This window comes from Notolabrus celidotus, chromosome 1 (genome assembly GCF_009762535.1).
Source record: "Notolabrus celidotus isolate fNotCel1 chromosome 1, fNotCel1.pri, whole genome shotgun sequence".
Classification (NCBI taxonomy): domain Eukaryota; kingdom Metazoa; phylum Chordata; class Actinopteri; order Labriformes; family Labridae; genus Notolabrus; species Notolabrus celidotus.
Window position 1 is genome coordinate 31,310,399 of NC_048272.1, and position 15,923 is coordinate 31,326,321.

Here is a 15,923-nt window from a genome sequence, read left to right on the forward strand (position 1 = left end):
TTGTTTTCTTAAATTCTCATGTTTTGGTTTCTTAAATTCTCATGTTTTATTTCCTTAAATTCTCATGTTGTTTTCTTAAATTCTCATGTTTTGGTTTCTTAAATTCTCATTTTTTATTTTCTTAAATTTTCATGTTGTTTTCATGAATTGTCATTTTTTATTTTCTTAAATTCTCATGCTTTATTTTCTTGAATTTGCATGTTTTATTTTCTTAAATTATCATGTTTTGCCCCTCATTGCTGTAGATATATGACAGAAGATGCTGTCTATGTGCTTTGATATCTATTTTTTTTTTTTTATCTTACTGTCATTATGAAGGGGGAAAAAAAAATCTGTTGGGTAATTGTGGTCTTGTAAACCTCAGCCATATTTCTTTAGGCTCTAAATAAGTAACAGGTACAAAGGGCTTTTAAGGATCAGAGTCGGTCTCCTTGAATGTTGTGTTTTTTGTCAGATATTTTTTATAGTTTCTGACAACATTAGAGAAAGGATCTCTACAGAGTGAGACCCTTTTGTTTAGAGAAACATGTTTTTTTGTAGTTAGCAGCCACAGTCCCATCACTCTCCTCAGCCTCCGAACTGGAAAACATACTGTAACTTTACTTTGCAGAGCACAGGGGGAGTTGCTGAGTTTGATCGGTTACTTTGTTTGCACTTAAAAAACTGTTGCACTGTAAGCAGAAAGGTTAAACATCGAAGACTCACAGCAGCCCAAACAAATCAACCCTGAGCAGAATGCTCTTCTTTTTACTTACTTATGACTTTATTGACTTTACTTATGAGGTTATTATCCACCACTGGATGGTCTTGAAGCAACATTTTCTGTGCTGCTCTGCTGGTTCATGTTCCTCTGAGAGGAGAGAAGTTCTCATATGGATCTGATTTTCTATGCCAAGCTTTATTCTCCACAGAACAGGGTCGTCTGTTATATAACACTGACGTAATATTGTGGTTCCCATTCAGTGCTCACTTCCTTGGCCTGAAAGCTAAGTCAAACACACTCATGTATGATATTTAAAAATGAAGCTGATTCCACTCTGGAGTCATGTGGAAATGTAAAGGTAGGGGGGGGGGGGGGGGGGGCACTGGTGGCCCAATGGTCCATGCGCCCCACATACACAGGCCACAATCCTCGTCGCAGAAGTCGCCAGTTCGATTCCCGGCCGTGACCATTTGCTACATTTCTTCAACCACTCTTCTAATTATGAAGAAAATGTCTTAGTTTTTGTTTTTGCCAGTTTCTTTTATACCACACGTGCAAAATGACTGACAGAATTATTTTATAGTTAGTCTTTTACGAATAGTTGTGGATGTTTATCTTTTTTTATTAGATAAGATAAGATAAGGTAAGACAAGAAGATAAGATACTCCTTTATTCATCCCACAACAGGGAAATTCATGGAGTTACAGCAGCAAACTAGAAGGTGTAGAGTACAAGAATTTCAACAAGAATATATGCAGTATAGAAAAAAACATGTCCATCAGAGACGACAGCTTGGCCATAATTCTCCTGTCAGCCACCACATCCACAGGGTCCAGGACTGAGCTGGCCTTCTTCACCAGTTATTTCAGTCTTGCTCTCCTGTATCCTGTCCGCCCACAGCAGGTGAAATCCTTCCAATGTGGCCTTCGTGTCCGGTGTTAGCTCTGTTAGCATGATGCTACTCTGCCAGTATTCCCTCTGGTGCTGGGTTAGCTCGTCCACCTTATCGTAGATACAGTAGATCTTACATTTCCCATAACGGTGGGTGGAAGGACAGGTCGATGTCGTCTTTTTTAGCTTGCACCTCAGTACCAGCACTCCATCCTTGCCTCCTTCTCCTCCTTATGTAAAACCATTCAAAAATAATAGCATTATTATTATTATTATTGCACACAAAATAATTATCTTTCGGGAACAAGTTAATCATCTTGTGTGCAGAATATAAAAAATTGTACTACTTGGGACTTCAGGGCCTCCCCGTATAAAATGTCACACGATCTAAAAACAATAATAAAGAGTCAAATTATGAGCTCAATTGCATCATGGCTACAGTATAAAGGCTGAAAGCTCTAGTTTGTATTACATTAGGATGTTAGCCAAGCTGACATCCATCATGGACAATCCCTCTCACCCCCCGCATGAGACGGTGTGGTTCCTGAGCAGCTCCTTCAGCAGCAGACTGAGACATCCCAAAATTTCCCCAATCAATAAGGTCTATTTTATCTTATCTTATCTCATTATAGTTTTTCTGGCCTGTTTCAGTCTCTCCCCTGACAGGTAACCCATATTACCAAAAAAAAAAAAAAAAACTTACACTGACACTAACAAAAACAAAAACTAAGAAATGTGCATGGAAAAAAACTTAAAATTAAAATCTGTTATATAAATCTTATCAGCTATATCTTTTTGAATTTAACAAGATTTGGAAAAGTTATAATTTAGAATTTAAAACTTGGCAAAGTTTACGTACCCAAACATAGCCACTGAATGCTTTTTTGACAACTAAACGATAGGATTGATTCCTCTAACGTGTCTTGTGACATGGATCTATCAAGTATTTTCTACATTTCAAAGTACCAACAAAAGAAAACATCCTACATCTAAATGCAAAGAAAACCAAACCTGATGGTAGTTGATTATGACAGAAGGACTGCCTATGTCAGACAAATTGCTGACCAAAGTTCAGGGGTTTAGCTCCAGTATAAAGTACCTGCACTTCTAAATGTAACCCCTACTGTACTGGGACCTCTTACCAGCTGCCAGTACACTTTCTTGTCCTCTCGATATTACAGTTTCTCCTGGCAATTCGTAACAGAACCTGAAATACATTACCCATGGTGCACTACCTTGAGCTTGAATCCTTTCATGGACGTTACATAACACTCAAAGGAGCCATGAATAATTTAAGAGGTATATAGTATCTATCTTTGAGGTTTATAGCATGTTATTGTTTGTATATTTTTGTGGTGGGTTATTATGCTGTTATTTTTTCCCACTTAAAGGGATATTTCAGTTTTTTTTAAGAGGGGTCGTATTAGTTACATTGCACTTTTGCTCCTGCAAGCCACAATGATTGCCAGTGAGCTCTTCCCCTTTAATGAGAAAACTCCCAGATGACCAGCAGGCAAGCTAGGCTACAATTCTCTGTGGACGGGGACACCTCTTTCACATAATTTCGCTAAAGTTAAGAAAATATGGTCCAGGCACTCATCACGGTACGATTGCATGCTCTACTAGAAAAAATGTGAGCTATTCAGTTTGTCATCAGAAACCCCCTTTGTTTGGCGCTATTCCCGGACGCACCTCGCAGACCTGTGTTCTTCCGCTGCATGAGCACCGATACACACTGATCAGCTGTTTGGATCAACAAGCAGGTAGCAGGATCAAGTAGCGGTATCAGTCTTTAGAGTTAATTAAACTCAGTTTTCTGCAAATTTAAAAGATGGTACGTACTTGTCTTTATCCCGGCTGTTCAAACAAGCAAACCTCCTGTAAGGCAGGGAACCCTGGATGACGAGTGATGCAGACTGGAGCCGTAAGTGGTATCCTCTGATTCAGAAAGGTCCTGAAGTATTGTTGTCACTAAATCCCTCTCCCGACAGCAGAAGCTCTCTGGGTTCGTTGGCATGGGCTCACAGTTTACACACCGGCACCACCAGGTAACGTGGGATCTCTCAGGGTTCCCACTCTTTTCCAGAGATCATTTTCCAGGACATTTTCATTGATGATCAAGCTGGTATGACCATCTAAATTTAGTTCCTAATTTAGTTCCTAAATAGTCTAATATGTTCCTCTCAGTGGAAGTCTACATTGAAAGATATGTAGTCTATGGCTATCAATTAAATCATCTCTTACATACTTAAAAATGATGGCAAATTGATAATAGAATAGCCAGGGACCCCTTACAGGTGAGAAAATTGTCCATGGCCCCCTCATAATTGTAACACAGATTAAGCACAGTAGTGATGTGTCATGATCAAAAGCTGCGGCTCTGAGAGCCGATGCTTTATAGTGAATCAGAAGAGCTCGCATCAAGAGAGAGAGACGGCTCCCAGTTTTTTCCTTTCCCTCCTTAGCTCTCTCAGTGCTCAGCCCCAGCTCTGCTCACAGCAGAACTTTGTTTTGATTGGTCAGCATGGCGGCCATGTGGCCAATCATATGTGAGAATATAGGATACAGGTGGTGGAGGGGAGGCTGTGTATCCTGGCTTTTCCTTCAGAGAGAGTCTTCTTGAAGACCGGGCAAATACTCTGATTTTTCTCGATGCCAACCTGAGGACATTAAAAATGTTTGCTTGAGTTTGGTTCTGGTTCTGTTTGCTTGAGTTTGGTTCTGGTTTGGTTTACCTGAGTTGGTTCTGGTTCTGTTTGCTTGAGTTTGGTTCTGGTTCGGTTTACCTGAGTTTGGTTCTGGTTCTGTTTGCTTGAGTTTGGTTCTGGTTCGGTTTACCTAAGTTGGTTCTGGTTCTGTTTGCTTGAGTTTGGTTCTGGTTCGGTTCTGGTTCGGTTCTGGTTCGGTTCTGGTTCGGTTCTGCTTCAGTTCTGGGACGGTTCTGGTTCGGTTCTGATTCGGTTCTGGTTCGGTTCGGTTCCGATTCGGTTCCGGTTCTGTTCTGGTTCGGGTCTGGTTCGGTTCTGGTTCAAGGATGGTTCGGTTCTGTTATGGTTCTGGTTCGGTTCTGGTCCGGTTCGGTTCTGGTTCGGTTCTGGTTCGGTTCTGGTTCGGTTCTGTTCGGTTCTGGTTCAGTTCTGGTACGTTTCTGGTTCGGTTCTGGTTCGGTTCTGGTTTGGTTCTGGTTTGGTTCTGGTTTGGTTTTGGTTGAGTTTGGTTCTGGTTTGGTTCTGGTTTGGTTCTGGTTTGGTTCTGGTTTGGTTCTGGTTTGGTTCTGGTTTGGTTCTGGTTGAGTTTGATTCTGGTTCTGTTTGCATGAGTTTGGTTCTAGTTCTGTATGCTTAAATTTAGATCTGGTTCTAAACCTAACCCTAATCCCAACCCTAACCCTAATCCTAACCCTAACCCTAATCCTAACCCTAACCCTAATCCCAACCCTAACCCTAATCCTAACCCTAATCATAACCCTAACCCTAACCCTAATCCTAACCCTAACCCTAATCCTAATCCTAACCCTAACCCTAACCCTAATCCTAACCCTAATCGTAACCCTAACCCTAATCAAAACCCTAACCCTAATCACAATCCTAACCCTAACCCTAACCCTAATCCTAACCCTAACCCTAATCCTAACCCTAACCCTAACCCTAATCCTAACCCTAACCCTAATCCTAACCCTAATCATAACCCTAACCCTAACCCTAATCCTAACCCTAACCCTAATCCTAACCCTAACCCTAACCCTAAACCTAACCCTAATCCTCACCCTAACCCTAACCCTAATCATAACCCTAATCCTAAACCTAACCCTAATCCTAACCCTAATCCTAACCCTAACCCTAATCATAACCCTAATCCTAACCCTAACCCTAACCCTAATCCTAATCCTAACCCTAACCCTAATCCTAACCCTAACCCTAATCCTAACCCTAATCCTAACCCCTTACCCTAATCCTAACCCTAATCCTAACCCTAACCCTAACCCTAATCCTAACCCTAACCCTAACCCTAATCCTAACCCTAACCCTAATCCTAACCCTAATCCTAACCCTAACCCTAATCCTAACCCTAATCCTAACCCTAACCCTAATCCTAACCCTAACCCTAACCCTAACCCTAATCCTAACCCTAACCCTAAACCTAACCCTAATCCTAACCCTAACCCTAACCCTAACCCTAATCCTAACCCTAACCCTAACCCTAACCCTAACCCTAACCCTAAGCCTAACCCTAATCATAACCCTAATCCTAACCCTAACCCTAACCCTAACCCTAAGCCTAACCCTAATCCTAACCCTAACCCTAACCCTAATCATAACCCTAATCCTAACCCTAATCATAACCCTAATCCTAACCCTAACCCTAACCCTAACCCTAAGCCTAACCCTAATCCTAACCCTAACCCTAACCCTAATCATAACCCTAATCCTAACCCTAACCCTAATCCTAACCCTAATCCTAACCCTAACCCTAATCATAACCCTAATCCTAACCCTAATCCTAACCCTTGGATCAGGGTGAGAATGGTTTTGTAACAGAATAAATGCACACAATTGGGCAATTATAAGGCTTCTCATAAAAACACTGTACGTAAAGGGTTTTCAACACAAACTATTATTTTTTGCAAAATTAAGGTAAAAAATATACGGCAACAAAAGATCAAGAGCCGTTTGAGAGTCGAAAGAGCCGGCTCTCTGAAAAGAGCCCAACTTCCCATCACTAAAGCACATGCTTACTACCATTTGCACTCTTAGTTGCCCTTGGAACTATTTGTATTGTAAAACGTATCAATGTAAATACTTCAGACCTGTACTATAGTGATAAACAGATAACACTTCAACTTGAATCAAGTAAAAAACACTTGTATACTTTAAAACAGAGGGTCATTTCATTATGTGGACTCAACATGACAGCATTTATACTTTTCAAGTAATTGATCTTAAACGCTTTCAGAAAATAAACAGCAGCAAAACTCACATATCCCTTCGAGCCACCAAATGGTGTCATAACAATGGTGTATATGCTGTTTTGTAATGACACAGCACAATTTTATAATTTATTAGAAATGTATTCAAATTATTTCACGGACCTCCACGCTATGGTTCGCAGACCCCCAGGGGTCCCAGGACCCCACTTTGAGAACAACTGAGCTAGAGTACGGCAATTGAGCCAAATGTACCATAAAGCATAAACAATATACCCCCGATTTCTGTGAATGCATGATTATGAAGTGAAGGAGAAAATATGTGAAAAAAGTTGCGCAGTGTGGCTGTCTTTTCCAGCACAGCGTGCACTCAACTTTCAATGAATGGGGATGTGTTTTGTTAATAGGGTCAGGTCAAACGCAGCCATGTTGGAATCATTTTCCAGGACTATATGTGATTTTCCAGGACATTTTACTTTTTCTCCCATTTTCCAGGTGTTTTCCAGTACTGGAAAACTGGTCAACTGATTTTCAGGTTTTCCAGGTTTTCCAGGACACGTGGGAACCCTGTCTCTGCTGCTCACAGGTTAGCACAGAACTTTCTCCCCTCTCTTCTTCGGTATGTTGGGTCTGCATCTGGAGTTCGTTCTCTGTAAACTCTGGTTCATAGAGGTATCCTCTTGTGTCCACAGTAAACAGCATGCCATCGTTGCTGTCAGAATCACACATTTTTGCAGTTTGTAGTGCAGGCAGATCCAAACAGCTGATAGGCGTGTATCCGTGCTCGTGCAGCGGAAGAACACAGGTCTGCAAAGTGCGTCCGAAATAGTGCCAAAACAAAGGGGGTTTCTGGGGGGAAAAGTCAAGAGCTGCAATTTTTTCTAGTAGAGCATGCAATCGCACCGTGATGAGTGCCTGGACCATATTTTCTTAACTTTAGGGAAATTACGTGAAAGAGGTGTCCCCATCTGCAGAGAATTGTAGCCTAGCTTGCCTGCCGGTCATCTGGGAGTTTTCTCATTAAAGGGAAAGAGCTCACTGGCAATCATTGTGGCTTGCAGGAGCAATAGTGTAATGTAACTCATACGACCCCACTCTAAAAAAACCTGAAATATCCCCTTAAAACATGTAAAGAGGGGCCCATATTTCCCCGGACCCCATAAGTGCACGCCCCTGGTAGTAGAGCACAAACAGCACCGGATGACGTTAGTGAGCTGGTTACGTCAGCGGGGCTGCGCGTTGTTGCAGAGTCACTGCGCCTGTCTGTAAACAAGGGGGAGGAAAGATTATACACGACATTAAAGTCTGTTCATCCATCGAGTTAATTATATAGAATACTCAGAAGTGAGTGATTTTTAGGAACATGTCATGTGATCCACGTGTAGCCTGTAAATAAGGCGCAGGTCGTGTTTTCACGGAGACACGGAGCTAGCCTGTTAGCACCATTAGCCTCTCGCTAGCTTAGCTGGCTAGTCAACAAACACGGGTCTGCTGAGAGGAAACAACCTTTATGCGCCGAGTATCTCTCTCCACTGCGACCAGGATATCCTAAACCGTGAGTATCCCTTATTTGTGTGCTTTTAACATGATTCTGTTCACAGCCCTTTAATTCCACGTCCTGTGACCAGTGAGCTGTTAAAGTAGCTGCTCGTGTTATCCAGCAGGGTGTGAGTGTTTATGAACCCAGTGTTTACAGGCAGGTGTTCACAGGCAGACTATACATGGTGTATTTACGAGAGATGTAAGGGTAGAATTACCTTAAAACATGTAGACCAGTTTCTAAGGGTCAACGTCACTAAATGAACTTTAATTTAAAACACAACATGAGGTTTATTTTGCTCCTCGAGCAGCAGCTCATTACTCACGTGATGCCCGATCAACAGAATTAGATATATAGTGAAACATCTTCTTATTCTTTGGGTAAGGCAGGCTAGACTCAACAACGGCGTATTGCTAAGTGAAACATCATCAAACACCAATCATTATATACAGTGGTTCATTACTTCAGTCAAAGTATAGATCCTCCATGTCAAATATTACTCCAATACAAGTGAAAGTTGCTCTGTCAGATTATTTGTAGTCAAGAAAACATAGGAGTATATTCTGTTGCATCATGTTTATCTAGAAACCATTACTTGAAATCTCTAAAAACTATATCATGGAATAAAAACAGCAACTAAGTTACTCCAAGCACAGACAACTTATTTTGAAATGTTCATCTTGATTGAAACAAATGTTACGTAGCTCAACACACTTCTTCAGGTTGGACAGTGAATTTTTGTATGTTTGGGTAGAGTGGGAAACAGGGAGAAAATTTCAAACGGATACATGGATAGCAACAAAAAGCTTTCACAAGTACAACGACTTTGATTAGATTAGATTAGAAATACTCTTTTCATCCCGGGGGGAAATTCAGTCATTAAAGCTGCTCCTGTACACAATAATTAAGAGTATCAAATAATATTAATAGAAGAAGTATTTAATAAGATATAAATACAAGTACAATGAAAATAATGATAAGAAAAGTATGTACAGAAGACAGAATAAGCTATGTAGAAAATAAATTGTTGAAGTCCCCGAAGATTAGGAAGAGGCTGTTGACGGCATAATAGTGATAATGGTGAAATCTCACATTATGATAGCATCTCCATACAGGGTTTGGTAATGTTTCAATGTGATCAACTCCTGATTCTGATTCCATTATTGTTGAAGAGTAAAATAATAATGATGATTACAAAAACAAAACGTAGTCTGCCTTCAGTCATAGGACCTGGGTGGAGGGGAGCTCTACGTATAAATATCTGCAGACTTGATTTGTTTACCTTTGGATTCATGTGAACATGAGCTCAGCTGTGTTTTCATACGTGAGACTGACAACACATTACTACAGCTGTGGCCGGGGAGACCCCAGCGCATCGAAGGCAGAGCATCCCCTAAATAAATGTCTTAGCTGACGCGCTGACCGCATTACTGTGTCTGTATCCTTTTTATTGAAGCTTAGCCACACTTTCACTCGTTCATTGAAGTCCAGGACTTTGTGGACGTTCTGCATCACGTGATGTAATGTTACATCCTGGCACATAAGAAAAGCTTTCTATTGAATGTAAAATTCTCTCTGAGTTTTAATCCTGAAAGATTTATGTGTCTGTTAGGAACTGAAATGCACCGTCACAGGTCCACAACGGCCTCAGGACACTTGAGTTCTCGTGATATTGCAGAGTTGGTGATACCATCACATCCCTATGGATCCCAAATAATCTGTCTAGTCCCACAGAGCTGGATGCTGCGAACAGGTTGAAGCCACGTCAGCTGCTGAAGGATTTTATATCACATGACGATAAAAATCACTATATTTCTGATGTTCCAGCTTTATTTACACCAACTTTCCCCCATCCTTCTGACCTCTGCTGACCTCATCAAAGAAAACTACCATGATGTAGAGAACTGGAAGCCTATTGGCTTTTTTCACTTGACTTATACTTAAATACTGATACGTGACGTCTGCCCCTAACAAGGTTTCCTGTTCACAGCGTCGACTCACTGTCAGATAATACGTTTCATATAACCTGCCAAGCTAAATCTGTTTGTTAGCTTACTGCTTCATGATGCTGTTACCTTGATGATGATGATTTGTTGTGTTTCTTCACGTCAGCTGGGTGGCTGGTCAGAGCGGCCTCCTCCCACCATGGAGGCAGGAGGGAAGGACTGCGAGGAGGACACTCTGCAGACGGCATTCAAGAAGCTGAGGGTCGACGCTGAGAGGTAAGAAACAGTCTTTACAGATATGATAAACTCTGTTCTCCCCTCTCAGTGACTCTCAGTGAAAGGAGTTACTGCTGAGATATTCTGCAGAGCCACAGATCACAGCAGCGGTTGGTTAATAGTCCACTAGTAAAATTTGATCAAGGAGTCGGGGTGAGCTGATGTGAAGGTACGGAGGTGATATGACTTCTTTCATGCATCATTAACAAGTCTCGTCCAGAGGAGAAGGGTTGGGTACCGTCAACTGTGACGTGGATTATTCTTTCTTCCTTCATTAAACATTTCTCTCTCTTATCAGGAAAGATCATGGGCATTTTCAAACCATAATTATTGAAATAAATGAAAGAAAAAGAAAACAAAGACACATTAGAATATTAACTAATGTCAGCACACATAATGCATTTTGCATACCTTAACGCTGGTGGCTTAACAGACAGACATATCCCATCACCACAAATCTTCCACTGCAGAGACTATCTTCCTCTTTCTCCTCGTTCATCTCGAAAGTGAACAGAGTTTCTGCACGACAGGGACCCCTAATAGGACCCGGGGACCGTGGGGAGCTCTGTTAACTAACAAAAACATATTTGAAATATTTGTAGATGAGCTTCGTTTAGTTCATTATAAATGTGAAGGTGAGATCAGCTGTGTTGTGTACCTGATGTCACTACAGCTGCGGGGGGAGGGGTGTTTTTATGAACATGAGACCGCAGCACATCGAAGACAGAGATTCAGATTCTCTTGGTATCATCTTTAATGAAGCTTATCCAAACTTTGGATCCACCGTGACCCTCTACTCCCCCCCTTTTTTTGACGTGCTGCGTCACAAATGAAGTAATGCCAACACAGCAGGTCCTGGCAGGTGAGAGAAACTGTCTTTGGACAGTCACATTCTCACCGAGGTTTAATCCTGAAAGATTTAAGTCACTGTTTGGAACAGAAAGGCAGAACTGAAAATCATGTTCCTTATCGAATCCTTGAGTCTGATACATTTGGAGCCGGTTCAAAATTGGAACTGGTTTTCGGTACCCAAGCCTACCACAAGCAGGTCAACTCTTGTGATGACGTAACATCGAGTGAAAGATATAAAACATCAGCGGGTTAATTCAGCGTCTTTAGAAACAAGCTGATGATTCATTTAGTCAAACATCAGACACAAACAGGAAGATAGAAACAGAGGTGTGAGACTCGCTGCTGTGTGTGCGTGCGTGCTGCGTGCGTGCGTGTGTGAATATATAAAGTCACCTCTTATAAACCATGCTTGTGTTTTTTACAGATTTATCCAACGACCTTAAAGTGAAACTGTTTTACTTTTATCTTTCAGTCTACCTGGAGCTGTGAGTGTTTCCGAGGCGTTAAATCCCAGAGCAGCATCTCGAGCCGGTCTGGACTCCAGTGGAGCAAAACCTAAACTGAGCTGCCCCAAGGACAACTGGCACGGGTGAGTCCTGGTACCTGCTTCGTCACTGAGTCTTTAACTTGAGTTAGACATTTTCCTTTGTTGAATGAATCAATCTTTATTTATATAGCACCAAATCACAACAAACGTTATCTTTCCAAAAAGAGCAGGTCTAGGCCGTACTCTATGTTCTATTATTAACAAAGACCCAAAATCAAGTCAGGATAAGATCCAGTCCCATCTTACCGACAGGACTCAGTCTGATCTCATCTTAATTCACCATGAGTAGAGCACTTTCAGCATTTAGCAAGTTACGTAGGCAAGGACAAACTTCCTTTAACAGGCAGAAACCTCCAGCAGGACCAGACTCATGTTAGACACACTTCTGCTGAGACTGTGTGAGAGAGGGATAGTGGGAGACAGTGGATATGCTCTCAGAACAGATCAACTTTATCATGATGATTCAGCTGATTTTAAGAAACTCTGCCCCAAACACTAATGTCAACATACGTGTAGGGGGAAGCTGATTAAAAAGAGGAGCTGCCTTCATCTTCTGGAGTTTGGTCCCCGACTTGTTCAAGAGGAGGTTACTGCAGGTTAACCAGAGTTGCCTCCTCTGCTGCCTCCAATTTGTTGAATTGTTGGTGAAGACTTCACAGATCACATTAAGTTGCAGAGAGGCTGAGGCTAGGCTGAACAAAATAAATAAATCAATTAAATCAATTAAATCCAAGAAAATACATTCTACTTCTTATTGATGAGAAATTTGATCAGCTCACGCAAACGTGCTGAGATCTGTGATCAAAGAAAGCAGAAGATGACAAAAAATATGCCGACCCAGCTCCCCCTCTTTCCTCCCTGATCTCAAAACTGGACAGACGTCTTCATCGGTCAGAGTCTTTGGATGTTTGAACTGAACACACAACATAACGTTTAATGTTTCTCCTCTTCCTCCCTCCGTCTGTCTTTAGCTGCATGAGGAAATCTTCTCGAGGAGCATCAAGAACTCAGCGTCGTCGGAGGTCCAAGTCCCCGATCCTGCAGCCTCCCAAGTTCACCTACTGCAGCTCCACCGCAGCCTCTGCACTGTCGCCACCTAGTGGCTGCCTGAAACACCATCGCCTTGCGGTCCCTGAACCCGCAGAGCCACGACCCGCAGCCGACGGAGGAACCGCCTCCTCTGTTTCTGTCCCTGCCCAGAAAGAGATCAACTCTTCGGGCACCCCTGGCCACATCTCCCCTCTGGTTTTTGGATCCCGTGCTGGTTTTGAGACCCCAGAAATCCCAGCTGTTGTTTCTTCTTTGGCGACGTCTTCAGGGCAGGAAGGAGCGAGTTCTGCAGAGTCGAGCGAGGAGAGCGGCCCGGAGAAAAGTGTCTGTGATGGAGCGGAGTCTGGAGCAAAATCCAGACCGGCAGAAGCAGCTGACTTCAGAGCTTTATCCGAGCTCCACAGCAGTGGCTCCGCAGACAGCCCCCTTGTCCCCTGCTCCTGCGCCTGGAAGAAAAGCACAGAGTCCCCGGAGGAGAGCGCGCAGGGGGCTGAACCTCAGTGCCAGTGTCGGTCCAATCAACCAGGCTGGGCCGGCGTCGAGGTGTACTCCTTCACCGGGCTCCGAAACGTCATCTCTGAGTGCGAGAGGAGCCACGCGGACCCGGCCAGAACTCTCAGCACCAACAGTAACGCTGCCGTAGGTTCCTCACCTTCATCGTTGTCTTCATCGGGCTCCCCTCGCTCGTGTTCGGAGCAGGCACGCGGCTATGTGGACGACATCACGATAGAGGACCTTTCTGGCTACATGGAGTATTATCTCTACATCCCCAAGAAGATGTCACACATGGCCGAGATGATGTACACTTAAAGTAATAATTATTCTAATATAAGAAGCAAAGAGATTTTTGTGTTGTTGGGGAGCAGGTGGCCTCTGAGGAATGTCAGTAGTGGTTAGAACAGATCAGGCATGAAAGTTGTAATTTAAATAAACAACATTATCTGATTTGAACCCGTTTTCCCGCCCTCTGTTTGAGCTTTCCCTCCTTTCACCAGAGCTGACAGAAACCAGTCACACCAGCGTTTTCTCGTCAGTTCTGACCTTTGACCCTCTCCCCTTTTTTGTGCTGCGTTTAAATTTTCATTTCCAGTTTACAGATGAAGTTGCCAAAGCTCTTGGTGCAGCCTTTGCAGAAGGACATTTAAACAGGAATATATGCAAACATGTAAAGCCGAGCGTTTGTGTCTGGATTTAATTTCACTCAATAAAGAGAAAACTGAGCAAATGTTGTCTTCAGTCTCCATGGTGTCAGACTAACAGCTGTCATACTTGATGATCATTTGAAGTACTTTTATGGTTGGACATGAAGTTAGAAAATGTTTCACTTCATTAGTTTTTTGGGACGAGGATGTTTTTGCATTGTGTTTAACTTACATAGTTAAACTTTTTAAATATTATTTTTCATTCAAGCAAATGTTTATGTTTGATGAAATCTTTTAACGTCCTATGAGATATTTTTATATTTAGTGAAATGCAGGGCCTGGCACATGTACGTTAATCCTTATATCGTTTATTATGTTGTTTTTTTTAAATTAACTTCCAACTTTGACTCTGAAAAAATATTAAAATCTCACTTTCTTTAAACTTGGTTTTCTTTGACAGTAAAGTTAGTTTTAAACAGGTTTTTCATCTTTATTATTTTATAAAGGAGAGGACAGTGGATGGGTTCGGAAACAGACTGTATAAATAAAGGATGTAGTATCCATGACGTCAATCCTTTGTTCCTGAGCGCTGTTTTGTCGGCGAGAGTCATATTGGAAATGCGAAACTCATCCAAACTTGGGCTGTTTTCGAAAACGCCTGCTCCATATTGCCTACGAACGTAATAGGCAGTAGGTACTGCCTACTACATACTGCGTTTGAAGGTAGCATGTCTGTTTAGTTCGATCAATTCTGCAGTATGCTGGGTCAGAGCAGGGTTCCCACGCGTCCTGGAAAAACTGGAAAACCTGGAAAACAGTTGACCAGTTTTCCAGTACTGGAAAACACCTGGAAAATGGAAGAAAATGTAAAATGTCCTGGAAAACCACAGATTGTCCTGGAAAATTATTCCAACATGACTGCGTGCGATCTAACAAGGTTAAAAAAAACACATCCCCATTCAACATTTGTGGCCATTTTTGTCATTCAGATCTATTTAGGTACATTTATGCACTGATCCTCTGATTATTATTATTATTTATTTATTTCAGTAAGGCAGCTTCCAGAGTCCTTTGCTGGTTCTTTTGTTTTTTACTTAGCTCATTTTATATTTTTTAAGAAAAGAGAAAGCTGAGATGAGAGTTGCCCATCATTGTTGCTTGGTTGCACTAATAAAGTGTTGTACCTCTGTGGTTGCATTATTCTATAATCAATTTGCCATAATTTTTAAGCATGTAAGAGATGATTTCATGGATAGCCATAGTCTGCATGTCTTCAATGTAGACTTCCACTGAGAGGAACATATTAGACTATTTAGGAACTAAATTAGGAAATAAAATTTAGACTGTCATACCAGCTTGATCATCACTGAAAATGTCCTGGAAATGTCCTGGAAAATGATCTCCGGAAAAGAGTGGGAACCCTGTCAGAGGTCACTGGATTTTCTGGTTTCATAAAGTGGAAGTAAACAACGGCCAAGCTGATAGCGAAGTGCTTCTTTATCATCACTTATGTTTTAAAAAGTTAAGAAGTGGTTTGTATGGAATTTAATAATTTCACAGTACCTATAACTGAATGCCCCACGTCAAAAAAAGAAAAAGCGGAACGAGCGCTGTGTATGGTGGGAGACAGTACCCGAGGGAGATTGGTGCAATGCATACTTAGAAGTGTTGGTTTTAGCATACTGCAGATTTTTCTCTATTTCACATACTGCATACTGGATTTTGGCCAAATCAGTACATACTGCCAATATAGTAAGCGGTTTCGAAAACAGCATTAGTGTGAGGTAAAGAGGCGGAGTTTGAGCCTCCTCGCCAACAGCTACAGAGCTCCCGCTTGTCAGTCAAGTCAGTCATGTCCTTAAATGGGCAAAACTTGTAATCTTCACCCCTGTATTTGGTGCATGCCAATCGATAAATTAGCTTCGTAGACCGAAGCCGTTTTTTGAACCAGGCTGTAAACATGTTTATTTCTGCTGTAAAGATCGGCTTTTTTGAATAGGTGTGTATGTGGTTTCGGATGTTACAGCAGCCAGCCTCAAGTGGATGCTCGAT

At 42.0% G+C, this 15,923-nt stretch overlaps 1 protein-coding gene across 1 annotated transcript; it reads left to right on the plus strand.

The window, feature by feature from the left end:
* The first annotated feature begins 7,700 nt into the window (after window positions 1–7,700).
* On the plus strand, window positions 7,701–13,954 carry oser1 (oxidative stress responsive serine-rich 1). Its single transcript, XM_034685319.1, has 4 exons — window positions 7,701–8,073; window positions 10,171–10,280; window positions 11,605–11,721; window positions 12,651–13,954. The coding sequence occupies exons 2-4, from the start codon at window positions 10,204–10,206 to the stop codon at window positions 13,537–13,539; spliced, it is 1,083 nt and encodes a 360-aa protein (XP_034541210.1). The 5' UTR covers window positions 7,701–8,073; window positions 10,171–10,203; the 3' UTR covers window positions 13,540–13,954.
* Window positions 13,955–15,923: the final 1,969 nt, after the last annotated feature.

Excerpts from the sequence above, each read along its gene's own strand:
- oser1 (XM_034685319.1), top strand. The coding sequence starts at position 10,204 with ATGGAGGCAGGAGGGAAGGACTGCGAGGAGGACACTCTGCAGACGGCA. Across the intron at positions 10,281-11,604 it reads CTGAGGGTCGACGCTGAGAG|TCTACCTGGAGCTGTGAGTG; the intron begins GTAAGAAACAGT and ends TTTATCTTTCAG. Across the intron at positions 11,722-12,650 it reads CCCAAGGACAACTGGCACGG|CTGCATGAGGAAATCTTCTC; the intron begins GTGAGTCCTGGT and ends GTCTGTCTTTAG.